Source organism: Nycticebus coucang, chromosome 10 (assembly GCF_027406575.1).
Source record: "Nycticebus coucang isolate mNycCou1 chromosome 10, mNycCou1.pri, whole genome shotgun sequence".
Lineage (NCBI taxonomy): Eukaryota > Metazoa > Chordata > Mammalia > Primates > Lorisidae > Nycticebus > Nycticebus coucang.
Window position 1 is genome coordinate 111,745,006 of NC_069789.1, and position 27,780 is coordinate 111,772,785.

Consider the following 27,780-nt stretch of genomic DNA (forward strand, 5'->3'; position numbering starts at 1 on the left):
AAGTATAGAGTATAAATGTCTTAACACAATAATTCAGTAAACCAGATGAGGTATATATTAACCAGTGTGATGTAAGTGTTCCTAATTATATATGAAGTGAGCACATTGTACCCCTTAAATGAATTAATGTATACATGATCTATGTGTTTATGATTTAACAACAACAACAAAAAAGAAATAGGGGATGGGGAGAAGAAAAAAATAAATATTGTTTTTGTAAGACTGGTGTCTAAACTTTTAAAATTGCTAATAATCAATTTTCCTGACTCATAATGTTTATGTAGCACCCTAACATGTACATTTAATTAATCCCACTTTTTATCAACACTTCAGTTGAAAAACTGCAGTCTAGCAATTGAAGGACCCCAAAATCTCAAAGTAAAAATAAAATTGTTTTCATTTAAAAAGAAAAACAAAAAAGAACTTAATTTTAATTGCAGGAACATTCCTGGATGTTCCAGCGGACGTCGATGCTCACAGCTAGATTCCAGTTTCCTGACCTCTGAATAGGTCCTGCTTCTTCCTACGTTTTGTCCCATAAACCCATGAAATTGGGCACCTGGGGAACAAGAACGCCAGAAACGTAGGCCCCGCCCCGCCAGCCCCTCCCATTCTCGAGGCCCCACCCCTTGTCCCTGCCCGCCCACAACCAGTCTGGTTCTGCTGCCTCTCCTTCCCCCGCAGGTTCCCGCAAACAGGAAGCCGCTGACTGGAACAGATGCCATCCTGTGAGTTTCTCTTTTTTGCTATCACGTGTTTCCTTCCCAGTCCCCAGCCCCTCTATACCTGGATTCTTGGGGCCGTAGCGACCTCAAATCCCCGCAGGGCTCCTTCCACTCTGAGTCAATTCACGACTCTGAGTCAATTCACGTCCCAGTGAGCGTCCCGGGTCGCTTCCCTGTGAACTGAGTCGCCCTGAGGCAGGTCCTGCTCTCGGTCTTTCTGCCACAGGCATGGGAGACAACCCATTTTGCACCGTGTCGCTCCTAAAGCCCCTGAGTGACCCCTGCACTCCCTCCGCGCCCCCTAAAGTCCTCGCTTGAGAGGGGGGTTCACGCACTTCCGGGTCCCCGGCCTCGCCCGAGTGTCCCTGGGGGGCAGCGCCGCAGCCCCGCTCTCCGGGAGCCCCGTCCCGTCCCTGTTCCGGGGGTTCTGCAGACCCCACCTCTGCCCTAATCCGTCCCCTCAGCCCTACCCCGCCTTTGTTCTTGGCGGGTCAGCTCCACGGGACGGTCCTCAGTCACCGGTTCCTCTAAGTGGCGCGTGACACCAAATGTCCTCACAGAGGTAATTCTTGTGCGCTGTTCAGGCGAGCATGTTATTCCTACTTATTACTGATGAACGTGTGAAGTAACGGAGGAAGAGGGAGGAAATAGGAAAACTTAGAGGAAGAGTGAGGCCCATTGAGAGAAGATACCCTGGAAAAGTGAGGTCTAAGAAAACAGAGATCTCTCAAGAAGGCCCCAGGGACAAGTGCAAGGTCCTTCTCATCGTGACTCAGCTTTGAGAATTTGAAGACATTTTACTTCCCGGGACCTGGAAACTGATACTTGCTTCCCGGTCTCTAAAAGCCACAGTCGGCTTCTCTAGCTTGATTCAAACTGACTAACGAGAAAGGTACTGTTGGGCTGGAAAAAAAACTTACTTTTGAGACAGGGTCTCACTATGTCACCGTGGCATCACAGCTCACAGCAACCTCAGACACTTGGGCTTAAAAGATTCTCTTGCCTCAGCCTCCCAAGAAGCTGGGACTACAGGCACCGGCCACAATGCCTGGCTATTTTTTTGTTGCAGTTATCATTGTTATTTTAGCTGGTCTGGAACCCACCAGACTCGGTGCATGTGGCTCATACCATAACCAGTGTGGTATGGGCGCTAAGTCTGGGCTGGAACTTTTGACTGGAGATAAAAGAAGAGGGAGTCAGTCAGGAAATGAGGCCATTGTGGACTCTAGTCAGCCTTTGCTCTCCTGGAGCTAGAATAAAGCCCTTCTTTCAAATTTCAGACCTTTCTGTTTTAAACAGGGTGTTTGGGTGTTCTTTCTCTCCACTTCCTCGACTGGGCCTCCAACACCATGAATACTGCCCACTAGAAGACATGGGAGGGATTTGCAAAGAGACTGGAGAGTGAAAGCCAAAGATGTAAGGTAGTGGAGCCAAAGGGGATGTAGAGCAATAGCTAAATTTTATTTGGAGCTTCAGTGAAGGCAGCTGAGACTCAATAGGCACCATCCTGGAAGCCCAAGGGTGCTTACCTTTCAAAGGTTTTAGGTAGGTAGTATGGGGGAGTGTTAATTTGGTATCCTAGTGAGTGTGGCTATATAGGGTTCCAGCTGGCTTCCTGCTGAGACCATTCTGTTTAAGGTTTGGCCCCACTGGAGCCATTGTGTTCCATACTTCCTCCTTCTGGCTGAGTCCCTGAGGGGTTTGGTTTTAACAGAGGTCACTAAACAACTAATATGGAGTGCCTTGTGCTCAAAATGGATGGCCAATGCTTGTTCTGATTTCGGAGTTCTTCTGACCAACCTCTCAGAAGGAAAGACACTAGCATTTGGGGGCTGGGGGCCGGGGAGAAGGGTAGGAGGAAGTCCCTGGAGCAATTTTCAGAAAACCTAAATGTCCTGACAGATGAAGGAAACCAACATAGGGCAACTGGCATCAAATGGAGAGGGGCTCAGACAGAGAGTCCTGGGAGGGCAGGAATGATTGGGTGTCAAGGCTGACAGAGCAGCATGGTGCTGGGACACCAGAGGGGGGCACCTTCTCTGTTCTCCTTAGTGACTAGAGGTAAAGTAGTCTGTGTGCAGAATGAGGAGTTTTTCCTATTTCAAACACTAAAGGGAAGACATTTTCTAACAACCTGCTCTCCCTGTCCAAGGGCCTGGAACCTATACTCATGGTCTGTCTCTGCCCCTGGGTGTTGCTGGTCCTGGGATTCTGCATCATCGCCAGTCCCACTCAGAGTCTACTGGTGGCCTGGCATTCTCCCTGCACAGCTTTATCAATTTTTGTTTGTTTTATTTTGATTTTGATTTTGATTTTGATTTTTTTTTGAGACAGAGCCTCAAGCTGTTGCCCTGGGTAGACTGCCATGGCATCACAGCTCACAGCAATCTCCAACTCCTGGGCTCAAGCAATTTTCCTGCCTCCGCCTCCCAAGTAGCTGGGGTTACAGGTGCCCGCCACAACGCCTGGCTATTTTTTGGTTGCAGCCGTTGTTGTTTGGCGGGTCCAGGCTGGATTCAAACCCGCCAGCTCGGGTGTATGTGGCTGGCGCCTTAAGCTACTTGAGCCACAGGCCCCGAGCTATCAATTTTTATTTTTATTTTATTTATATGATTATTATTATTTTATTTATTTATTTATTTATTTTGAGACAGAGCCTCAAGCTGTTGCCCTGGATAGAGTGCCATGGCGTCACAGCTCACAGCAACCTCCAACTCCTGGGCCAAGTAGCTGGGACTACAGGCTCCCATCACAACATCCGGCTATTTTTTGGTCGTAGTTGTCATTGTTGTTTGGCAGGCCCAAGGGGGATTTGAACCTGCCAGCTCTGGTGTATGTGGCTGGCACCTTAGTTGCTTGAGCTGCAGGCGCCGAGCCTGTGTTTGTTTTGAGGCAGAGTGTCTGTCACCTGGTAGAGTGCCCTGGCATTATCATAGCTCACATTAACCTCAAACTCTTGGGTCAAGAGATCCTCTTGCCTGAGCCTCCCCATGAGCTGAGAGTAGAGGTGCCCACCATGACACTTGGGTAGTTTTTCTGATTTTAGTAGACACAGGGCCTCACTGTTGCTCTGGCTGGTCTGGAACTCCTGAGCTCAGGGGATCTTCCTGCCTTGGCCTCCCAGAGTGCTAGGGTTATAGGCAAGAGGCGCAAGGCACCAGGCTGGCCCAGAATCTTTTGTCATCTCTGTCCACACCCTGCCTTTCCTTATTACCTCATCTCATAGTTTAAATCCCTGTGACATGTCTCCGTCTCCCCTATCACTCTCTCTCCTGAACTCTGGAATTCAGTGTCTCATTGTGTCCTCACCTCTCTGGCAGGCCAAGTAACAGGCATCTACACCTTCATGTGTTCTAAGGGGACTTTCTCAACTCTGTGAAACATGTTATCCTGCAGTCCTCATGTCTCAGAGCAGTACGACCCTGTGCTCCCTGGGGCTCATGGAACTTCTTGTCAAATATTTAACATGGTAACCGCCATGTGAGTTGTACTTAAATTGTGCAAGTTTTGAACCTGTGGCCTCAGGAAGCATATATCACTCACATATCTCTTGAATTGTCTTGACATAAGGAAACATCATGGCCCAAAGCAACAATTTTCTTATACTGTATTGTAATTTGTAAGGCATGGTAAATGTTGGTCTGTCGCCTGGGCTAGAGTGTTGTGGCATCATCATAGCTTACAACAACCTCAAACTCTTGGGATCAAGCCATCTTTTTTTTTTTTTTTTATTAAACCATAGCTGTGTACATTAGTATGATCGTGGGTAAGCCATCTTCTTGTCTCAGCCTGCCTAGTACCTGGGAATACAGGTGCCCACCATGACACCTGGCAATTTTCTTGTATTTTTTGTCAACACAGGGTCTCACTCTTGCTCCAGCTAGTCTCAAACTCCTAAGCTCAAGCAATCTGCATTTCTGGGCCTCCCAAAATGCTAGGATTACAAGGATGAGCCAATGCACCAGGCCAAGACATATCTTAACACATTTTTTTTTTTTCTTATTTTACTCTGTTGCCCTGGATAGAGTGCCATGGCATCATAACATTAAATTCTTGAGCTCAAGCGATTGTCTTGTCTCAGCCTCCCAAAGTAGCTGGGAATAAAGTGCCCACTACGCCACCTGGGTAGTGTGTTTGTATTTATAGTAGAACTGGGATTATCGGTCTTGCTGTGGAGGATTACAGATTCCTGTGCTCAAGCAATCCACCTGTTCGTACTCCCAGAGTGCTAGGATTACTCGCATGAACCCGTACCAGGCCAAAATGTTGTTGATAAGTAATTTTACCCAGAAGCAATCTCATGTCACTGTTAATTATTCCGGTGTGACAATCAAGAGAGCTTTTACAACATCCTACATTACCCTGTGTTTGAAAAATTGCCATGCCTATTGCAAGTGCAAACACATAATACCTTGTGACTGGTGAACAACATTTGCATGTGAAAAGCCAGCTTATCATGACCTGTCAACAGTGCATGCAGTACATTCTTGTGTAAAGCAAAGAAAAACAGTACATGTTTACTTAAATGAGATGGGGAAATACATCCTTTTCAAAGTTATCTTGAGATGCAGGAGGTATAAGTGTGCAGGCCTGGGCTCTCCCTGCTCTGCTCACCTCTCTGGCCTCCTCAGCTTGTGTCCTGCTCGCTGGCTGTGCTCCAGCCACATGGGCCTCTTTCCTTTCCCCACATTGCTCCTGCCACAGGGGTATAGTGGTGGATGTCTGTCTTTCTAGAACTCTCCTGCCTGTTGGCTACAGGTAAGAAGCACCCTCCCTTCCTTACCTGTTTGTTCTGATGTCACCTTCTCACAGAGGTCCCCTATTTAATATTTCAGCCACCTCTTCACCCCCATCAGGCCTCTGACAGTCCATATTGGTTGAGCTGTGTAATTTTTTGGGTCTCTTGCCATTTGCTGTGAGGACACTGGTGACAAGTCTCCATGGGGAAAGCAGAGATAGAAGGTGGGAAGGGTCCTATCCTTCACCCTCTGAGTGGAGCTCAGGCCTGGCATCACGTTAGAGTGTGGAGACTTGTTTCAATACATCTCTCCTATCCCCTTCCCATTCACACAAAAAGTGGGGACCCACCTTTAGTAACGGTTCTAGTGACCAGGTGTCTAGTCTGTGTCCAGCACTGAGCACAAAGGCTCTGTGTCCCCCATTGCTGAAGGCTGAGGTCAGTCTGTGATCATGGAGGGATGAACCCTGTGCTCTGCCTCAGGTTTGGGGCTGTTCCCTGGAGGGGAGCTCAGTGCAGCCCAGCTCTCCTCTGCTGCCCTGTGTGCAGGATGTCTCCAGGAGGAAGGCTGGCTCTGGTGTATCGTCTTTCTGTAGGAGCGTATTGTCCCTGCATCCCTCTCGGTGCAGTGGGCAGCAGAGGACCTGCTTTTCGCAGGGCGAGGTCTTCCCTTTGTGAGTGGTTGTGTCACAGGGAGGGAGTATGTTGGTTCTAAACAATAAGCAGAGTATTTTTCTTATTCAGGATTGACTTCTAAAGAACTCGGTTACAGAAGAATAAGCCCAGAAGAGGAAAGAAAAGGATTCAGAAATGGCTCTTACTCAGGTACAGTGATGTTCTCGTTGGGTCCTCTGAGTCCCCCTCCTTTCTGAAATGCTGGCACTGGACTTGCTGATCTCTGACTCTGCAGTGTCCACCCTGACGTGTTTGCTGCCACTCAGCCCTGCTTTCCCTCAGTCCCTCTCTCCATTACCCAGTGACTTGAGCTTATGCAGAGGCTCCATTGGGCAGGGCCCTGGGAAGGACCCTCAGTTAGAGAGGGGATGTGGCCACTGTGGTGTCAGTGCTGTGGAGCAGCAGGGACTGTATAGGGGCCACATCTGGGTGCACTGTCACTCTCTGTAGACCAGGAATAGAGAAGCTGCGTCTAGAGCATCTACCCAGAGCAGGTGAGATTTTTCCTTCATCAAACAAAACTTGCTTCTGTGTTCTTTTTGTACTTACAATTTTTGAAACCCTGAGGAAAATGACAGACCTTTGTGTTAATATTTTTCATTTTGTGTTAAGTGTTCATAATTTTCCTTATTTTGTGGAAGTGTATACATAAAATGGATTTTCATACTTGCCTCAATTTTCTATTCACATATTTTAGGATCTATTTTATATCTTTGGTTTATATTCTTTGTACATATCTTGGTGTCTTTTTATAAATTATTCATTTCAAAAATGTGAAACAGGCTCGGTACCTGTGGCTCAAGCAGCTAAGGAACCAGCCACATACACCTGGGCTGGCGGGTTCGAATCCAGCCGGGGCCCGCCAAACAACAATGACGGCTGCAACCAAAAAATAGCCGGGCGTTGTGGCCGGCGCCTGTAGTCCCAGCTACTTGGGAGGCTGAGGCAGAAGACTCACTTGAGCCCAGGAGTTGGAGGTTGCTGTGAGCTGTGAGGTCACGGCACTCTACCCAGGGCGACAACTTGAGACTCTGTCTCAAAAAAAAAAGTGAAACAGAAATCTGTTTTTTCTAATACCACTTGGGTTTCTTTTTTGTGCTTTTGTTTGGTTTTTTTTTTCTTTGCAAGTCCTTTCATGATCACAAAATACTGTATTTCATTGAGTCTAAAGTTTTACTGGGTAACATTTTGGTTATGTTTCTGTTTCATTTGAATTATTATGTAGATCTTATTTTAGGTATTTAATGTCCTAAGGGGTTCATGTTTAATTTGGTAAATCCCTCCATTTTCTTCTTCTTTTCACAATTACGTTTGTTCTCCTTTGACGTGACAGAGCTTCATTGACACCCCAGTATTTTCCTTGTCTGTGAATGGCTCTGGACTTGTTGTCACAGAGGTCTTTACATGTCCACATGTTCTTATGAGAATTCGGTTTGCCGGTCCTTGATCGTGTTTTTGGTATGTCCTTTAGTAAAGTTTCTTTCTTTGTGTCTTTCACAGTTCAGCAGTGTCAGGTGTATTCCCATTATTATGCTACATGTTCCTCAAAGTTGTCATACTGGGAAACTGTCCCCAGCAACACCAATTCCCCCTCTGACTTTTCATTTCTCTGCCGTCTGTCACGGTGTCTTTGTAAGAAGTTAACAGCATTAAGTATTCCATAGGAGCAGAATCCCACACTGTCTTTTTGTGACTGGCATATTTTTCTTAGAATAAAGTCCCCGAGGTTCATCCATTTTGTAGCATGTGACAGGATTTCCTTTTTTCTTTTTTAAGGCTGAATAACGTTGCGTTACATGCGTATAGTATATTCTCCTTACCCATTCGTCTGTAGATCACGTGTTTATTCCTTCCTCTTCTTGGCTGTTGTGTATGATGCTGTGATGAGCTTGGGAGTACAGATATCTCACTGAGAGAAACCTTTCCGTCTTTCCCATATACACACCTAGAAGTGGGGTTGCTGGATCATGTGGGAGTTGCATTTTGAATTTTGTTGTTGTTGTTGAGACAGGGTCTCTTTGTATCATCCTTGGTACAGTGTCATGGTATCACAGCTCACAGCCACCTCAAACTCTTGTGCTTAAGTAATTCTCTTGCCTCAGCCTCACAAGTAGCTGGGACTACAGACACCTGCCACAACGCCTAGCTGTTTTTTGTTGCAGTTGCCATTGCTGTTTAGCTGGCCTGGGCTGGTTTAAACCTGCCACCCTCAGTGTATGTGGGTGAGCAACCTCACCACTGTGCTGTGAATACCCAGCCTTTTTTTTTTTTTCTTGAGACAGAGTCTCAAGCTGTCGCCTGTGTTGAGTGTAATGATATCGTAGCTCACAGCAACCTCTAGCCTCCAATTTGGGCTCAAGCAATCCTCTTGCCTCAGTCTTTTTTCTATTTTTAATGGAGACGGGGTCTAACATTTGCTCAGGCTAGTCTCAAACCCCTGAACTCAAGTTATCTACCCGCCTCAGCCTCCCAGTGTACTAGGATTACAGGAGTGAGCCATCATGCCTGGCCTGTATTTTGAATTGAATGAGGCACCTCCTTCCTGACTTCCATGATGGATGCACTATTGTACATTTGCAGCAACAGTGCATGAGAGTTCCCACTTCTCCACATGGACTCAGGGTCTTCTGTTCTAACATTAGTAGCCCGAGTTCGCCCTCAAGTCTTTCTGTGGTGTTAATTTGCATTTGTCTTATGATCAGTGGTGATGAGCATCTTTACATGTGCCTATTGGCCATTTGCTTATCTTCCTTGGAGTAATGCCTATGGAAGTCCTTTGCCCAGTCTATAATTGGTTTATTTCTTTTTTTGTTGTAAAGTTGTAGAAGTTTCTTACATAATCTGGGTGTGAACCCCTGTCAGAGACATGATTTGCATACCTTTTTTTCCATTCCGTAGATTTCCTTTCCCTCTTTTGATTGATAATGTTGATGCATAGAAGTTTTTTATTTGGATCCAGTTTCCTTTGTCTGTATTAGCTTTTCTTGCCTGTGCTTTTGGTGTTATATTGTAGAAAGTCTTTCCAAGCTCAGTGTCTTATGATTCTTTTCCTGTTGGTACTTGGTTTAGTGTTTTTTATTTTATTTTACTTCTTTATTTTTTTGAGACAGAGTCTCACTGTGTCGCCCTTGATAGAGTTCTGTGGCGTCACAGCTCACAGCAACCTCAAACTCTTGGGTTCAAGCAATTGTCCTGCTTTAGCCTCCCAAGTAGCTGGGACTACAGGCACTTGCCACAGTGCCCAGCTATTTTTTTTGTTGCAGTTGTTTAGCTTGCCCAAGCCAGGGTCAAACCCGCCACCCTTGGTGTATGTGGCTGGCGCCATAACCACTGTGCTACAGGTGCTGAGCCGGTTTCTTATTTTCAAGGGATGCCAAATTTTTTCTACATTTTATCTTAGAGTATATTCAGCGGTGTCTAACCTGAGTCCTGGGTGCCCCATGTGCATTATTTCAGGACTGTTTTGCTCATCTGTGGTGTAGGATTTTGCAGAAATCATTCACAGCCCTGTGTTTGCTCATCAGCTTTTGTTAGTATTTGAGTATTCAGTGGGTGGCCCAAGACAATTCTTCTTCCAAAATGTGGCAGGAAAAAGAGGTTGGACACCCATATGTGACACAGTTCCCAGTAAAATGGAACCAGCGCTTTCTCTCTAGGGTATTATGTTGGCACATGGTAGTTAGCATAACACCTAGCACAGGGAAGTGTTCAGAAGCTTCAGTCACTCCTCTTGCTGACATCATCTGGGATTTTAGATTCTGGCCTTTCCTTAAAGGCACCATGAATGTTGTCATCTGTGAAGTCACCACCCATCCTTTAGCTGTCCTTTAGCTCATGTAGGCACTCAATATCACTTTCTGTGTCACAAATAATAGCTAACACACCTATAGGGATAGCCCTGCATTGATTTTTTTATTTGTCTATTTCTTAAATAGTCCACAAGAATGAGAAATACCTTCATTGAGAGGGTATTAGAACCATTAAAAGAAGAGTACAATAAAACAGGAGGGAGACATAATGTGCTCCAATAGACTTCATTTGGATTTGTAGGAACACTCATCTCAATGAGTCCATTCTCTCACCTTTGTCTTTTCTTTTTAGTAAACATAAGAACTCTACCTGTAACCCTTTTGTAAAATGTGTTTTCATTTCAGAACCCTTTGACATTCAGAGATGTGGCCATAGAATTCTCTCAGGAGGAGTGGACGTGCCTGGACCCTGCTCAGAGGGCTTTATACAGGGACGTGATGTTGGAGAACTATAGGAACCTGGTCTCCCTGGGTGAGGATTTTTCTCCTGAAGTTAGGATCTATCCTTACATACCTTTCTGTTTTCCCTGATTGTCTCTTGGAACCCCCTGTGTTCTTGACTGAGATCAAAGCTGTATTTCTTAAGAAATGAAAAGCTTTGTAATGTGTCATCCGGACCTTCCCTGTCCATTTGTTTATGGTATTTGTACCCTTCACCATACCAGGGCTGAGGTATACTTGAAACCATATGACTTTTTATTATTATTTTATTTTATTTTTAGAGACAGAGTCTCCCTTTCTCGCCCTCGGTAGAATGCCATGGAGTCACAGCTCACAGCAACCTCCAACTCCTGGGTTTAGGTGATTCTCTTGCCTCAGCCTCCCAAGGAGCTGGGACCATGGGTGCCTCCCACAACGCACAGCTATTTTTTGGTGCAGTTTGGCCGGGGTGGGTTTGAACCTGCCACCCTTGATATATGGGGCTGGTACCCTGCTCACTGAGCCACAGGCACCGCCCAAAATCACATAACTTTTTAAATAGCCAATTCTTTATTCTCTACCCTTGTAGTTTTGGTTCAGTAGTTTTGGTAAGTCTGCTGGACAGCGGCGTCTCACAGTGTTCCCTCAGCATTCAGAAGTGGATGTTCAGTAGATGAATTTGTGAAATATTTCCCTAGATCTCTTTGTAATGTACCCCTCCTACCTTTACGTGGGGCTGGGATTTGGAAGAGCACCAGGACTTGATGTTCATTTATTTTTTATGTCTGTGACCAGGAATCTCTCTTTTTGACCTCAGGATTATGGCAATGCTGGAGCAAGGAAGAAGCTCTGGAGTTAGGAGAGTATAGTGGAGATAGCAAAAAACACTCCTGGTGGGGAAGTATCTATATACTTTATAGAAAAGTATCTATATACTATATAGAAAGTATCTATATATTAGGGCGGCGCCTGTGGCTCAGTGAGCAGGGCGCCAGCCCCATATGCCGAGGGTGGCGGGTTCAAACCCGGCCCCAGCCAAACTGCAACAAAAAAATAGCCGGGCGTTGTGGCAGGCGCCTGTAGTCCCAGCTGCTCAGGAGGCTGAGGCAGGAGAATCGCCTAAGCCCAGGAGTTGGAGGTTGCTGTGAGCTGTGTGATGCCACGGCACTCTACCGAGGGCAATAAAGTAAAACTCTGTCTCTACAAAAAAAAAGATAAAAAAAAACAAAAAACGAAAGTATCTATATATTATATAAGAACTATAATACTTTTTTTTTTGGTTCTTTTTTTGTTAGGGCCAAGACTCTTAACTCTGTTGCCCTGGGTAGAGTGCCATGGCAGCATAGCTCATAGCAACCTCAAATTCCTGGTCTCAAGGGACATTTCTGCCTCAGCCTCCTGAGGAGCTAAAACTACAGGCACTCACCAGTACAGCCAGGCTAGTTTTATTTTATTTTTTTGTTTGTTTGTTTGTTATTGAGACAGAGTCTCACTATGTCATCCTTGGTCGAGTGTCGTGGCGTCACAGCTCATAGCAACCTCAAACTCTTAGTCTCAAACTCTCAGGAAATTCTCTTGCCTTCAGCCTCCCAAGTAGCTGGGACTACAGGTGCCCACCACAATGCCCGGCTATTTTTTATTTGTTGTTGCAGTCATTGTTGTTGAGTTGGCCCGGGCTGGGTTTGAACCCTCCAGCCTCGGTGTATGTGTCCGGCGCCATAACCACTATCCTATAGGTTCTGAGCTCAGGCCAGCTTGTTTTTCTATTTTTAGTAGAGAGAGGCTCTCATCCTTACTCAGGCTGGTCTTCAACTCTTGAACTTAAGCGACCTACCTACCTCAGCCTCCCAGGGTGCTAGCATTACAGGCCTAAGCCAACACGCCCCGGCCTACATAAAATCTTAAGTCCCCCCTGCTGATGAAATGGACCCCCATCTTTGCCAAGAGGATCCCAGAAATACCTAAAGTTGAGTTTCTTGCCCTGAGAAGGAAGGTGAGACCTGCCTCCACACGATTCCCCTTCCCTTCGTTTTTGTTTTTTTTTGAGACAGAGCCTCAAGCTGTCACCCTGGGTATCACAGCTCACAGCAACCTCCAACTCCTGGGCTCAAGCGATTCTCCTGCCTTGGCCTCCCAAGTAGCTGGGACTACAGGTGCCTGCCTCATGCCTGGCTATTTTTTGGTTGCAGCCATCATTGTTGTTTGGCAGGCCCGGGCTGGAATCAAACCCAGGTGTATGTGGCTGGTGCCTTAGCCGCTTGAGCCACAGACGCCAAGCCCCCCTTCCCTTCTTGAAGATATTCTTTTTAGCTCATTGACAGGCTGAGGCTGTGCAGGACAAAGCTTAAACCACACCTGCATGTAATCAGTTTACTTAACTGATTCCCATTTCTTTAAATAATTACAAATCAAAGAATTTCTAAACCAACCTATAACCTATAATGGCTCACTTTGAGATTTCCAGCCTTTTCGGTCCAATTTGAAGTATGCCTTCCATGTATTGATTTATGATTTTACATGTCTTTCCTGTCTTCCTGACATGTAAAATTGAACTGTGACCCTGCCATGGGGAGAACACTTGCTCAAGGCTTCTCGGGTGTGACTGTTTATGCAGGTGATGGTTCCACATACTTGTCTCAAAATAAACCCCTTTATGTTATTTGCATCCTTTTCCTTTGGCGTATCAAGGGTGGTAACGGGTAAGAGCTCCAATGGGCAGAGAGAAAGGTGCACCATTAAATGGTGTTTGGGAATCTCTCCTCATGCCAAAGAGTTTACAACACAATAAAAGGTTAAATCCTGGCTTGCTGCCTGTAGTTCAGCGGCTAGGGCACCAGCCACAGACACTGGTGCTGGCGGGTTTGAATCCAGCCCAGGCCTGCCAAACAACAATGGTAACTACAACAACAACAAATAGCTGGGTGTTGTGGCGGGCACTTGTAGTCCCAGCTACTTGGGAGGCTGAGGCAAGAGAATCGCTTAAGCCCAAGAGTTTGAGGTTGCTGTGAGCTGTGATGCCATAGTACTGTACTGAGGGCAACTTAGTGAAACTCTATCTCAAAGAAATAAAAAACATTTAAATCCTGTGAGCTTTGAACAGAAGCCTTTGTTTGTCCCCACTTGTTACTCTGTTCTTTACACATGTGATGGTTTATTTTGTCCCCCTTCATTAGTGCTACAGCTGAGAGGCAAAGGCAAAGTATTTATTGTGATGGACAACACGCTGTTGTCTAGCTTCGGTGAAGTCTTGGTTCTCTTCTCCATTTACGGCACTTGAGGGGCTGTTTCAAAGGGTCTCATTCCCCCATGGTGTGTCCCTCTGTACTTGATTCCATCTGGTGCTCAGTTACCTTTCTTTAGGGGTCAGAGCTGAGGCCTCCATAGACCTGACACCTTGCCCTTTTCAGGTTCCTCCCTATTTCCTGTGCTTGGAAGACCTGATCAGGATGTGAGCAAACACTGGCTGCTGTTTCTTTGCATCTGGGGTCAGGAAACTGCACCAGCTGTCTGCCGCCCTCTCTGCCTGTTCATATGTATCTGAGATAGGAAAGAGCCACAACATTTTTTTCTTCTACTCACACACTGCTCATCACACAACACCACCCTCTGGTCTCCAAAATGTGTGGGGATTTCTCTACTCCTACAACCGATTTTCTGACCCATACCAACTGGGTGTCCTGTAATGCAATTTAGTTGTGACCTTATTTACCTGAACTAGAGGCAGATCCCACAGGTTAAAGGTCAGGTTCCCAAGACTGTCCTGTGCTTCAGTCGCTAGTTGCAAGTGGTAGGTGGTCTCCTCTCCTTCTCACCGACTGCCTGCAAATCAAGGTTCCCACGACTCCTCTTGTTCTGCAGATGTGTTTAGGGTGGCTCACAGAACCCAGGGAAGCACTTAGGTTTACTGGTTTATTGTAAGGGATTTTTCAAAGGATACAGATGAATAGGTGAAAAGGCTTAGGGGAAAGGGCCAAGGAGATTCATGGTCTTTCTTTGGGCATTGGCCTCCAGGAACCACCAGGTGCCCAGCATTCGGAGTCTCTCTGAACCTTGTGGTGAGGGATTTTTACAAAGACTTCTTCATGTGGGCATGAGCAACATTAGCTCAGTCTCTAGCCCCTCACTCCTTCCTGGGGGATTGAATTTGGGACTTTAATGTTCCAGGCTTCTCATTACAGCCTGGCCTTTCTCTTGACCAGCCCCTAACCAGGAGATCAGCAAAGTTGCCTTCTTAGAACAAATCACACTCCTGTTACCCACGAAATTCCAAGTGATCAGAGGCTCTTTTTCAGGATCTGAAGAGGAGACCAATACATGAACTTCTTCTTTCTTTCTTTTTTTTTTTTTTTTGTAGAGACAGAGTCTCACTTTACTGCCCTTGGTAGAGTGCCGTGGCCTCACACAGCTCACAGCAACCTCCAGCTCTTGGGCTTATGTGATTCTCTTGCCTCAGCCTCCCGAGCAGCTGGGACTACAGGCGCCCGCCACAACGCCCGGCTATTTTTTTTGTTGTTGTTGCAGTTTGGCCAGGGCTGGGTTTGAACCCGCCACCCTCGGTATATGGGGCCGGCGCCCTACGCCACAGGCGCCGCCCCTGAACTTCTTCTTTCACAAGGTCTTTCAGCCATTCCTCAGTTCTACTTTCTCTACATGTCCCTGCTGAGTGTAAGAGGGGACTATATTAGTTCTTTGAAATTGTTACTCAGCAGAACAGGAAAGAGAGTGAACAGAAAGATCCCGTATGCAAACATGGAGCATAGCTCACTGGAATGATGCCTCTGTTTCTGTATATTCTGACATTTGTGTAAATTTGTGCTGATTTCCTGTCATACATCTCCATATATTAGAAATGAACTTGGTTTTTATTTAATTAGCAGTCCCATACTTTTATGATACTCTTTGTGTTCTTTGCTTTTTATCTACAGTGTGTGTAATTGTTGTATCAAGGAATGACTGTTTGAGGCCCGGCGCAATGGCTCATGCCTGTAGTTCTAGCATTCCGGTAGGCCAAGACATGTAGTTTGCTTGAGGTCAGGAGTTTGAGACCAGCCTGAGGAAGAATGAGATCCCATCTCTACTAAAAAGGGAAAAAGTACCTGGGTGCTGTGGCGTGTGCCTGTAGTCCCAGCTACTCTGGAGGCTTGGGCAAGAGGATCACTTGACCCAGGATTTGGAGGTTGCTGTGAGCTGTGACACCATATCACTCTACCCAGGGTGACAGTGAGATTCTATCTCAACAAAAAAAAAATACAAAAGGAATGATTATTCACTTGTATATTTTACAGATTTCCTTGTTGTGCAGAGGGTAAGGCTAAACAGAGTTAATATCACACCTACATATACTGCAACTACACAACTTTCTAAAGATAATGTCTGATTATTCCCCCACAACTGTTTGATCGGTGTACTTACTATTAAAGTTTGCTTTTGACCATTGAATTGGTCATAGTGTTTAAATAGGACTTTTTGATATTATAAAATTTGCTTTTTTCTATTAATTTACTGTTTTTTTGTTTTTTTGAGATAGAGTGTCTCACTCAGTCACCTTGCATCAAGCTCTGTGATATAATGGCTCATAGCAACCTCAAAGTCCTGAGCTCAAGCAATCCTCTCGCATCAGTCTCCCAAGTAGGTGACCCTACAGGTGTCCATTGCAACACCAAGGTAGTTTTTACATTTTTGTAGAGACAAGGTATTGCTCTTAGTAAGACTGGTCTTCTCAGCTCAGGTGAGGACCCACATAGACCTCCCAGAGTGCTAGGATTATAGGTGAAAACCACTGCACCCCACTTTGTGTGTGTGTTTTGTTTTGTTTTGTTTGAAACAAAGTTCTTCTCTGTTGCCCAAGCTTGAGCACCATGGCATCAGCTTAGCTCACAGCAACCTCAAAGTCCTGTGTTCTAGTGTTTCTTCTGCCGCGGTCTCTCAAGTAGCAGGCACTATAGGCACCCAGCTAATTGTTAAATTACTGCATAATCCCAGAAATACCATTAAATTGACTTACGAATATTTATTAAGACAGTTTTCTGTAGTGTGTTTTCGATTTCCTAAACATAATTGGTGGATATTGTTTTCATTTTATTTTTGCTCTGTTGAAACAAATGACATATTCTAATACTGTGTATATTCATCCTGCTTATTTTGATATATTAAATTAATATTTGAGTATCTCATATTTTGCTGGAATCTTACCACATTTCTTATATACTTCATGACCTCTGCTATAGTTTATATCACTTGTATTTTTGTATCATTTCGGGGGTTTTGGAAGTTGCATTCTTGAGGTAACACAGGACTACTGTTTTGCTCCTCATTTTTCTTTCCATCTGAATCTTTTATAACTGTCACCTGGTCCCTGTGAACCCACCTTCTTGTGCTGTCTTTGTGTTCTCTGCCTCTTCTGTGCTGTTGATGTTGCTGCCTCTTCCTCAGTGGGTTTCTGTGCCACTGCCAGGAAATGGATCCTCCCCTTGCTGCTACTAACAGTGTCCTCCAGTGCAAACCATTCCCCACCGGGGCTCATTTGCTTATTTTCTCCTTAAGGTTACTAGTGTTCTCTTGTGCTATCTGTGAAGTCAAATTGATTGATTGATTGATTGACAGAGTCTCCCTCTCTTGGCCAGGCTAGAGTACCCTGGCATTAGCCTAGCTGATAACAACCTTAAATTCTAGGCTCAAGTAATCCTCTGCCTTACTCTCCCAAGTAGTTGTAACTACATGTGCCTGCCATGATGCCCATCTAGATTTTCTATTTTTTTAGTAGAGACTGAGTCTTGTTCTTGCTTAGACTGGTCTCAAACTTCTGAGCTCAAGCCATCCTCCTCCCTTGGCCTTTCAGAGTGTGAAATTATCTTGTTTCATGTTTTCAGTTTCAGCCTATGTATGTCCTTAGAGCTAAGGCAAGTATACTTTGGACAGCATATAGTTGGATCCTGTTTATTTAGCCAATCTGTGTCTTCCAAGTGCTGAGTTACTCATTGACAATTCACGTATTAGTGATGGAGAAGATTGTAGTTTTGCATTTTTGTTACGTACTATCTGATTTCCTGTAGGTTTTTTTATTCTTCATTTTTCACTCACTGCCTTGTTTTCTGTCTTGTTGCTCTCTTCTACCGTACCTTTACTCCCTTTTTATTTATTTTTTTCTGTATGTCTTGTAGATATTTTGGGTAAAATACATTAAGCATGTTAAAGTTATAATGTAATTGATTAAACTGATAACTTAATTTTCATACCCTGCCAAGAACTGCTTTGTTACATGTTCACTAACTACGTTAGGAATGTCAGAATTCTTCTATATATGTTGTGTGTCCATTAAGATATATATATATGCACATAGTATTTTTCTGGCTTTTTTCTTTTTAATGTTAAGAGAAATAATGTCAAGTTTTTAAAAAGAGTAGAATATGGCTCTGCGCCTGTTGCTCAGAAGCTAGGGCTCCAGCCGTATACACTGGAGCTGGTAGGTTCAAATCCAGCCTGGGCCTGCCAAACAACAATGACAGCTCCAACCAAAAAATAGCTGGGTGTTGTGGTGGGCACCTGTAGTTCCAGCTACTTGGGAGGCTGAGGCAAGAGATTCGCTTAAGCCCAAGAGCTGGAGGTTGCTGTGAGCTGTGATGTCACGGCACTCTACCGAGTGCAACATAATGAAATTCTGTCTCCATAAAAAAAGTATACGACAATCTCTGTGTCTGTCCATTTATTTACATTTACTGGAGAACCTTCTTTCTGGGTTGGACTTGCAATCTCCGCCTTTTTCAGTTTTAACTTGATACACTTCCTAACATTTCTGGGAAGGCAAGCCTAGAATGCTAATGAACTCTCTCTTTGTTAAACACTTACATACCATCCCACTGCTTTTAGAACGGAAGGTTTCTGCTCAGATACCCTGATAGTCATACACAAAATTCTCTGTGTATCACAAGTCTGTTTTCTTTGGCTACATACACAATGTTCTCTTTCTTATTGCATTCAATAATTCCTTTCCATTTTATTTTATTTATTTATTTATTTTTATTTTCTTCTTTTGGAGACAGAGTCTCACTTTGTTGCCCTTGATAGAGTCCCATCACAACATAGGTCACAGAAACTTCAAACCCTAGAGCTCCAGGGATCTTCTAGCCTCAGCCGCCCATGTAGCTTGGAGTATAGGTGCCCACCACAACACCCAGCTAGTTTTTCTACTTTTAGTAGAGACAGGGTCTTGCTCTTGTGTGAGCACAGGCAATCTACCTGTCTTAGCCTCCCAGAGTACTACAATTAGGATTGCAGGTGTGAGCCACCTGACTGGATCTAATAATTTCTTTTTACAAAGAAGTTATTGTGGGTGTCTTTGGGTTATATGACATTGGACATGGTTGCACTTCTTAAACTGCTATGTCCATATCTTTCCTTCAATTTGGGATATTTGGGAAATTATTTCTTCAAATGAGTTCTCAAATCCTCTTCCTACCTTTGTAAGTTTCTCAAAACATGTATATTCTTCATTTGATGTTGTCACATAAAATGATTAGGCTATTTTCTTTTCTCATTTTTTCACTTTGCATTTCGAGTGAATAATTTGCTATATTTGTTTCCAAGTTCTCACTTGGAGAGTTCTGAATGGATGTTCTTTATAGTTTTGCTCTTTTTTCATATTCTCATTTTGTTGCTATATCTTTTTATTAATTTCATTTAATTGGGTATCAGTTATTTCTTATTTCACTGAGCATCATTAAGACAGTTGTTTTACATTTTAATCAAGTAATTCACAGGACTATCTTGTTTGAAAAGGTTCCTAGAGACATTTTATCTTAAAGATACTTGCACCCAACTGTTTATAGCAGCACAATTCACAATGGCAAAGATGTGGAAACAACCCAAGTGCCCATAAATATGTGAAGGGATTAATAAATGTGGTATATGTACAGCACGGAATACTATTCAGCCATTAAAAAAATGGTGACCTAGAATCTTTTGTAACAACCTGGATAGAATTAGAGACCGTTGTCCTAAGTGAAGTATCATAAAAATAAAAATAAAAAAAACACTACATGTACTCAGTGCTAAATTGAAAGTAGCTGAGTAATACTTATGTGCACCTATGGGAGCAGAACTCCACAGCATTCAAGTAGGTGGAGGGTAGGATGGGTAAATTTACACCTGATGGGTACATGCACGCTTTCTAGGTAAAGGGCATATTGATTACTTTTGTCTAAAATATATAAGGGTCAGGCATGGTGGCTCATGCCTGCAATCTTCTCACTCTGGGAGGCAAGGTAAATGGATTGCTTGAGCTCAGGTATTCAATACCAGCCTGAACAAGAGTCTCTAGTCTCAAGTCTCTATTATAAATAGAAAAACTGAGGCAGTAGTATCACTTGAGCCCAGTAGTCAGAGGTTGTTAGGAGCTATCATGACGCCATGGTACTCTACACAGAGTTGAACAGCATGAGACTCTGTCTCAAAACAAAAATAAGATATGTATCTGTGTATAATTACACAGTATTATGTATATGTATGCATATATATGAATTAGAGACCATTTTCCTAAGTGAAGTATCAAAAGAATCACTATATATGTAAATATATACATACATATATATATGAGAAAACTGTGTAATTAAAATGTATGTACTTCTGGCTCAGCGCCCATAGTGCAGTGGTTATGGCGCCAGCAACATACACCGAAGCTGGTGGGTTCGAACCCATCCTCAAACAACAATGATAACTGCAACAAAAAATAGCCAGGCGTTGTGGCAGGCACCTGTAGTCCCAGCTACTTGGAAGCTGAGGCAAGAGAATCGCTTAAGCCCAAGAGTTTGAGGTTGCTTTGAGCTGTGACGCCACAACACTCTACCAAGGGTGACAGTGAGACTCTGTCTCAAAAAACAAACAAAAAAAAAATACGTACTTCTGTAATATTGTGAAATAAATTAAAAATTTTTTTTTCCATGATGGGATTTTGTACTATATTTTGGTAATGTGTCTCCCTACAGGAATGAGTGTCTGAAGTTTTCCAGTCCTCTATCTTGCAGATATTGTGATCAAGGGTGGATTTTTTTTTTTTTAATTCTTTCTTTTTTTGAGACAAAATCTCACTCTGTCACTGTGGGTAGAGTGTCCTGGCAACATCTCTCACAGCAACCCCAAACTCTGAGTCTCATGGATCCTCTTTCTTGGCCTCCTGAGTAGCTAGTACTATAGGTGCCACCACAATGCCTGGCTAATTGTTCTGTTTTTAGCATAGACAGCATTTAACTCTTCCTCAGGCTGGTCTCACAGTCCTGGGCTCAAGTAATTCACCCACCTCAGCATCTGGGACTGCTAGGATTCTAGGCATTAGTCACAAGGCCCAGCCCAAGGGCAGATTTCAGTAATAGCCTCCTACCTTTATTTCTTGAAACATCCCTCTACCTGACCAGCCAGTGAATCATCATTCTGCACCCAGGATTTGTCTACATTGCTGTACCATTGGTAACAACATTTTCTGTCTTCATGAGTATAGTATGAGACGAGCTCTCTCTTCTCCATGGCCATATCCAGGTTTTTCCTTTTGGGTCCCACTGAGAGCATACCTGCACATGATTTCCTAGAATCTCCCATCCACCTACCAACCAGGCCTGATGCATCTTAGCTTCTGAGATCAGAGGAGATTAGACACATTCAGGGTAGTATGGCCATAGACAGTCTCTAGAATCTATATGCAGAATTTCTTGAATATATGCTAGAAATAGAATTCATAGGTCATTCAATGTGATAAATTTAATTTCAAACTAAACTTTTTTTTTTTTTTTTTGCAGAGACAGAGTCTCATTTTATTGCCCTCAGTAGAGTGCCATGGCATCACAGCTCATAGCAACCTCCAACTCCTGGGTTTAGGCGATTCATTTGCCTCAGCCTCCTGAGTAGGTGGGACTATAGGCGCCTACCACAACGCCCGGCTATTTTTTTGTTGCTATTTGGCCAGGGCAGGGTTTGAACCCACCACCCTCGGTATATGGGGCTGGCGCCCTGTTCACTGAGCCACAGGTGCCGCCCTAAACATTGTAAGACTTATAAACCTAATTTCTTCCTACATTATCAAACCACCTCTCCTTCCAATCTCTTCCATGTTAGCCTCACTGCCACAGCTTTAGTCTCATAGTTGGCAATGGGGTAGTTATGTGTTGGTTGCTAAACCACTTTTCCTTTCCTACCACAGTTAGAATTTTAAAGGACATGGTATAATTCTGTTTCCATAGATTTTAAGTATAATGTCTGTATCTACATACCCATGTAAAGACATATTCTGTATTTAGTATTTTAGTAACCACAGTGGGGTTTTAGCATATTACTTTTTGTATTCCTGAGTAGACAGTTTCTTTAAGACCACTTACCTCCAACACTACTCTCACCATGTAAACCTAGTTTCTTACCATTGGCGAACTTTTGCAAGACTGCCAAAGTTGTTATTTTCGGTGTTGCCTTAATCAGGATGTGCCTTGGGTGATGACTCACACATCGTTGTCCATGAAGGATGACTGAGTAACCTTGTTGGCAACATAGTTGAGACCTTCTGTGTCCCTCAAACCGTTCCTTCCTATGCTCCTCTGTTTCCTATGACCTGTTGTTCCTTGTGTTGCTTGGATCAGCAGTGGCTCCTAAGAATACGTGTGAGCCTGTAGGCCTTGGGTCAAGTCCTGTTTTTATCACTGAATGTGCAAATTTGGCTTAGATGCATGAATGCTGTGGACCTGGTGATTTCACATGAAAAATAAATTAATGTCTCAGTTCCTCTTACAAGTTTGTGCTAGCTGATGGCTAAGAATACTGGATGTTGTTTGTAAAGACTGCTAAATTCTGCATAGGACTTTAGCAGATGAACTTTGACCAACATGAATGTTCAAATCATAGTTGCCTGAATTATGTTGTATAGGATCGTATATATCAATTTGTTCCAAGTAATGTTTTCTGTGACCCTAGTTCATAACGTTTTCCAAGTACAACTACATCATTCCCTTCCATCATTGAACACCATGTGCTTTCAGCCTATTGCAGTGCTTTGCCTGTAGGATAAAAATAATCTGGTTTTAGTGTTAACATGGGCTTTTGTGAGGTGTTTTGCTAATAGGTTGTTTCCTGCTAGCCTTCCCTACCTACTCTTTTTTTTTTTTTTTTTCCTTGAGACAGAGCCTCAAGCTGTCGCCCTGGGTAGAGTGCTGTGGCATCACAGCTCACAGCAACCTCCAACTCCTGGGCTCAAGCGATTCTCCTGCACCCACCTCCCAAGTAGCTCGGACTACATGCACCTGCCACAACACCTGGCTATATTTTGGTTGCAGCTGTCATTGTTGTTTGGCAGGCCCGGGCTGGATTTGAACCTGCCAGTTCTGGTGTATGTGTCTGGCGCCAAGCCAGCTTTCCTATATTTAAAAAAAAAAAAGTTGGGCGGCGCCTGTGGCTCAGTTGGTAAGGCGCCGGCCCCATATACCAAGGGTGGCGGGTTCAAACCCGGCCCCGGCCAAACTGCAACCAAAAAATAGCCGGGCATTGTGGCGGGTGCCTGTAGTCCCAGCTACTCGGGAGGCTGAGGCAAGAGAATCGCTTAAGCCCAGGAGTTGGAGGTTGCTGTGAGCTGTGTGAGGCCACGGCACTCTACCGAGGGCCATAAAGTGAGACTCTGTCTCTACAAAAAAAAAAAAAGTTTTCCTAACTTTTAGGAAATTGTATGTTTTATAACTTTGTGTGCTGTGCCTATGCTACTCTTGATATAATGTCATATATGTCAATAGGAGGTGTTTAATGACGATGTGTAATTCATCAAATGCCTGTGGTTCTTTATCTTGTAGGTATCTCTTCTATATGTGTGATAAATGAATTGCCACCTGAAGAGGATGGTAGTATAGAAGAAATATCCCCCACCATGATGTTGGAAAGGAATGAAAACCATGACATTGAAGGCTTTTGCTTTAGGGAAATCCAGAAGAATATTCATAAGTTTAAGTGTCAGTGGAGAGATGATGAAAGACATTGCAGTGGAGTCCGTATGACCCGTCAAGGAAATCTCACTGGAAAAAGAGATCAACATGATTGGAGGGGTTCAGAAAACAAGCTTCTTAATAATCAGGTGGGATTGAACACCCAATCACATCTATCAGAACTGCAGCTATTTAAGATTAAAGAGAAAATTTACGAATGTCATCCCATGGAGCCATCTGTCAACAGTGATTTCTTGGTTTCCCCATCCCACAGAATTCCTTCTACTATGAAACCCTACCTTTCTCATGAACATGAGTATGAACTTATGGATTTATTCCCACAAAGAAAGAAACCACAGATAGTGACAGAACATCACAAATGTACGGCGTGGGAGAAGTCCTTTAATGAAGGGTTGCATATCAATATTGATCAAATAATGCATGAGGAAGAGAATCGATTTAAATGTGATATATATGCCAAGGTGTTCAACAAAAAATCAAGCCTTGGAAGTCATCAAAGATTCCACACTGTAAAGAAAACTTACAAGTGTAATGAATGTGGCAAGGTCTTCAATTACATTTCACGGCTTGCACGGCATCAGAAAATCCACACTGGAGAGAAACCTTACAAATGTAATGAATGTGGAAAGGTATTCCGTGAAAGTTCAGCCCTTGCACAGCATCAAAGAATTCACACAGGTAAGAAACCTTACAAATGTAATGAATGTGGAAAGCTATTCCGCACAAGTTCAATCCTTGGACGACATTGGAGAATTCACACTGGAGAGAAACCTTACAAATGTAAAGAGTGTGGAAAGGTATTCCGTGACTGTACGGGACTTGCACGACATGCCAGAATTCACACTGGAGAAAAACATTACAAATGTAACAAATGTGGCAACATGTTCAGTCAGAAGTCATCCCTAGCACATCACTGGAGGATTCATACTGGAGAGAAACCTTACAAATGTAATGAATGTGGAAAGGTATTTAATCGTAGTTCACACCTTGCAAAACATCAGAGAATTCACACTGGAGAAAAACCTTACAAATGTAATGAATGTGGCAAAATGTTCAGTAGCAAGTCATCCCTAGGAAAGCACTGGAGAATTCATGGTGAGAGAAATCTTGCAAATGTTATGAATGTGGAAAGGTCTTCAGTCGCAATTCACGCCTTGCATGACATCTAATATATTCATACTGGTGAGAAACATTATAAATGAATATGGCAGGGTGTTCAGGCAGAATTCACCTTGCAAATCATTAGAGAATTCATACTGGAGAGAAACCTTACAGGAATGATGAATATGGCAAGATCTTCAGTCAAAATTCATATCTTATGTATAATCGGAGAATTCTTACTGGAGAGAAACCTTATAAATGTAATGAATGTGGAAAGGTTTTCAGTCCAAACTCATGCTTAGCACATCATCATTGGAGAGTTCCTACTACAAAGAAACCTTACACATGTAACTCGAGTCTGGCCGTTAACTTTAGTGTTCTCCATGACTAGAGAAACCTTTCAAATATAGTAGATAAAACATGCATGGCAAGGTTTTCAGTGACAATTCCTACCTTGAACATCATCAGAGATTTCATTCTGGAGAAACAACTTGTTAATAGGACAATGTGATTAACGTAGAAAGGCATTTTCTCAGAATTAAAGCTTTGGAGTGCATTAAGTAATTCACACTAGAAGGAAGCTTTCCAATTGTGAGGAATGCAGCAAAGTCTTTAGTTGTCATATAAAGATAAACCATCAGTTAATCCATGGAAGAGGGCAACCTTTCAAATGTATTCAATGGCAGACATTAGGTATAATTGTGACATGAGTTTTTTGAACATTCATTTGGGTTTTTTGTTTGTTTGTTTGTTTTTAAGATAGAAAGTATGTCACTATGTCGCCCTCAGTACAGTGCTGTGGCCTCACTGCTCAAGCAACATCAAACTCTTGGGCTTAAGCAATTCTCTTGCCTCAGCCTCCCAAGTAGCTGGGACTACAGGTGCCCCGCTATTTTTTTGTTGTTGTTGTTATCATTGTTGTTCAGCAGGCCAGGGCCAAGTTCAAACCTGCCTGCCCCGGTGTATGTAGCCGGCGCCCTAACCACTAAGGTACAGGTGCCGTGCCTTTTTGAACATTAGCACAGAAAGTTGTTTAGGGTACATTCACTTCTCAAACACATGAGGTAACCGAAACAGGAGAGATACAATTGAAATCTCATGTATGTGGCAAGGTCTTCTGCTACAGTTGACACTAAGCTTTGACATCATGAGAGAATTCCTACTTGAATGAAACCTTACAAGTACCATGAGGGTTTTAAGCCCTTCCTTATGAGTTCAAGTATGAATTGACACAGGAAGTTCATAGTAAAGGGTATTCATGTAATTGTATGTAGCAGAGATATTATCCTGGCCTCAAACATACTGAGTCTAAAGAAATTTATCTTTGGTGAAACCATGCAAATATATGGTTTGTGCTTAGGCTTTTGAAAGGTGTTGAACATCAGAGTGATCATATCGGAGAGCAGCTACACAAACATAGTGAATGCATCAAGCCCTTTAGTCATGAGAGGTTCATACTGGATAGAAAGCAAGACAAATGTAGTGAACACAGAAAATTTGCTAATGTAATGTGCATCCTTAGGATTCATTAAAGAACTTATACTCAAGAAAACAAATGCAGTGATACTGTAAACTAAACAATTCTCACAATTTACATTCCACATTGGAGAGGTGATACAAAGAATAAAGAAGTATAACTCCAGGATTAACTTGGGTGTATACTGCTATTATAATAATCACAAGTTGAAATATGTTAAGAATTATGACAGGCTGCACTGGGGGTTCATGCCTATAACCCTTGCACTCTGGGAGGCTGAGACCAGTGGATTGCTTGAGCTCAGGACTTCCACACTAGTTTGAGCATGAGAGAGTCCACCTCTAAAAATAGCTTGGTGTTGTGGCGGGTGCCTGCCATCCCAAAGTGTGGAGTCAGAGTCACATTACCATGGGTGAGTCTTTCGTTGTGTACATTAAGTCTGGGATCACAGTCCAACAGCTCTCCCATATCCAATGACCCCGGTTACCTATAGTCCTTAAAATCTCCCGCATACTCCCTTCACCGTACCTGACTTCCCAGAATCATGTACCCTTTTGTTGAAGTGACTCAGTGATTGGTCTCTGCCCCGTCTGTGCCATGTACCCACTTCCTGGTGCGCTATTTACTTGATTTAAACCCTTGACTGACTTCTTAGCCTCCTTGCCATGTACAGTCCTTACCTGCTAAGTGGATTCAGGAGTGTGAATTCAGGACTTTTGTACCCCCAGGCTATGGGATTGTCAGCCCTGGAGGGCAGCACCACATCCCAAGTCAGGGAGAGCAGGTTCTGAGACTCCTCTGACCCCACCCGCTCATAAACCCACCAATACCTTGTCCTGCTGGGCCTTTCTGCTACCCAGGTTTCCCCCTCACTACCACCACATCACCTGACCTGGCACAATGTGGGCAGGGATGTCACTTGGACATGCACTTTGACACTTGTTCTTCCTTCCCAAATGCTACCTGGCTGGAAAATATGCTTCCCCAGAGGCTGCCATCTTATCCCATCTCTGTCCCTGTGCATGTGTGTCTAAGAGTGAGTAAATAGAAACATTGAAAGAATAGAAAAATGAGGGAGACCCAAAACAGAGGTCAGAGAATGGGGAGGGATTTACAAAGTTACCATAGGAGTGAAAGAAGTTGAAGACGTAGAAGAAAGTAACTAGAGAAATACACAGAAGAGCTCCACGTCCAAGGAGGTGAAGGGCAGTGAAATAGGGAGCTGGGCAACAAAGGGGAGGCTCCTCAGACTGACAGAGAGAGGAGGAAGGATTTAGTGCCAGGGCAGATAGAGCAGCCTGGTGAGAGTAGAGGGGGCACCTGGTGACTAGAAGAGTAGAGGGGGAACCACAGCAAGGAGGAAGCCTACACATGGTGGGGGAAGGGCCAGAGAGTGGGGAAGGTGGTGTCAGGAGGGAGAGGGAATTTCACAGGGAAGGGGGGAAGCAGAGACAGGGAAGAAATGGGTAGAAATACATGACATCGAGGACAATGCAGACATTGGAGAGAAAGAGCCCCAGCAGGTGAAACAAGTTTCCGGAATGGAGCAAATCTGATGTAGGAGAAGGAATTGAGAAAAGAGGAAAAAGCAAGAGAGGAGGGGACACAAAATGAGCAGAAGCCCCATGGGAAACATGGAAAAGAGAACAAGAGAGAGAAGGTGAGAGTACAAGGTGGATGAGGGCAGAGACCCAAGGAAAGTGAAGACAGGGAGCCCTGAACCCAGATGGGTGTCCAGTTGATTGGAGATGGATGATTACATTATGATATTGTCTTCTGCCTCTGTAATTTAACAAAATTTGAAATTTGTTTATATCATATAGATAAGAATGAAAATTGCAAAACTTTTGTCTGTATTGCTGATGCATTTTAT

The 27,780-nt window shown here is 43.7% G+C and overlaps 1 protein-coding gene across 2 annotated transcripts; it reads left to right on the forward strand.

Moving 5' to 3' along the window:
• The first annotated feature begins 642 nt into the window (after positions 1-642).
• LOC128595870 (zinc finger protein 415-like) lies at positions 643-27,780 on the forward strand. 2 transcript variants are annotated; one of them, XR_008383006.1, is made up of 3 exons: positions 643-728; positions 6,208-6,288; positions 10,293-10,609. XR_008383006.1 is itself a non-coding variant. In XM_053604953.1 (3 exons), the coding sequence occupies exon 3, from the start codon at positions 23,254-23,256 to the stop codon at positions 24,496-24,498; it is 1,245 nt and encodes a 414-aa protein (XP_053460928.1). In that variant the 5' UTR covers positions 643-728; positions 6,208-6,288; positions 23,180-23,253; the 3' UTR covers positions 24,499-27,780. The 2 variants fall into 2 exon arrangements, 1 of the variants encoding a protein (XP_053460928.1); XM_053604953.1 differs by lacking the exon at positions 10,293-10,609 and adding an exon at positions 23,180-27,780.

Bases quoted from the DNA above. Each gene is read 5' to 3' on its own strand.
- LOC128595870 (XM_053604953.1), top strand. From the start codon at position 23,254: ATGATGTTGGAAAGGAATGAAAACCATGACATTGAAGGCTTTTGCTTT.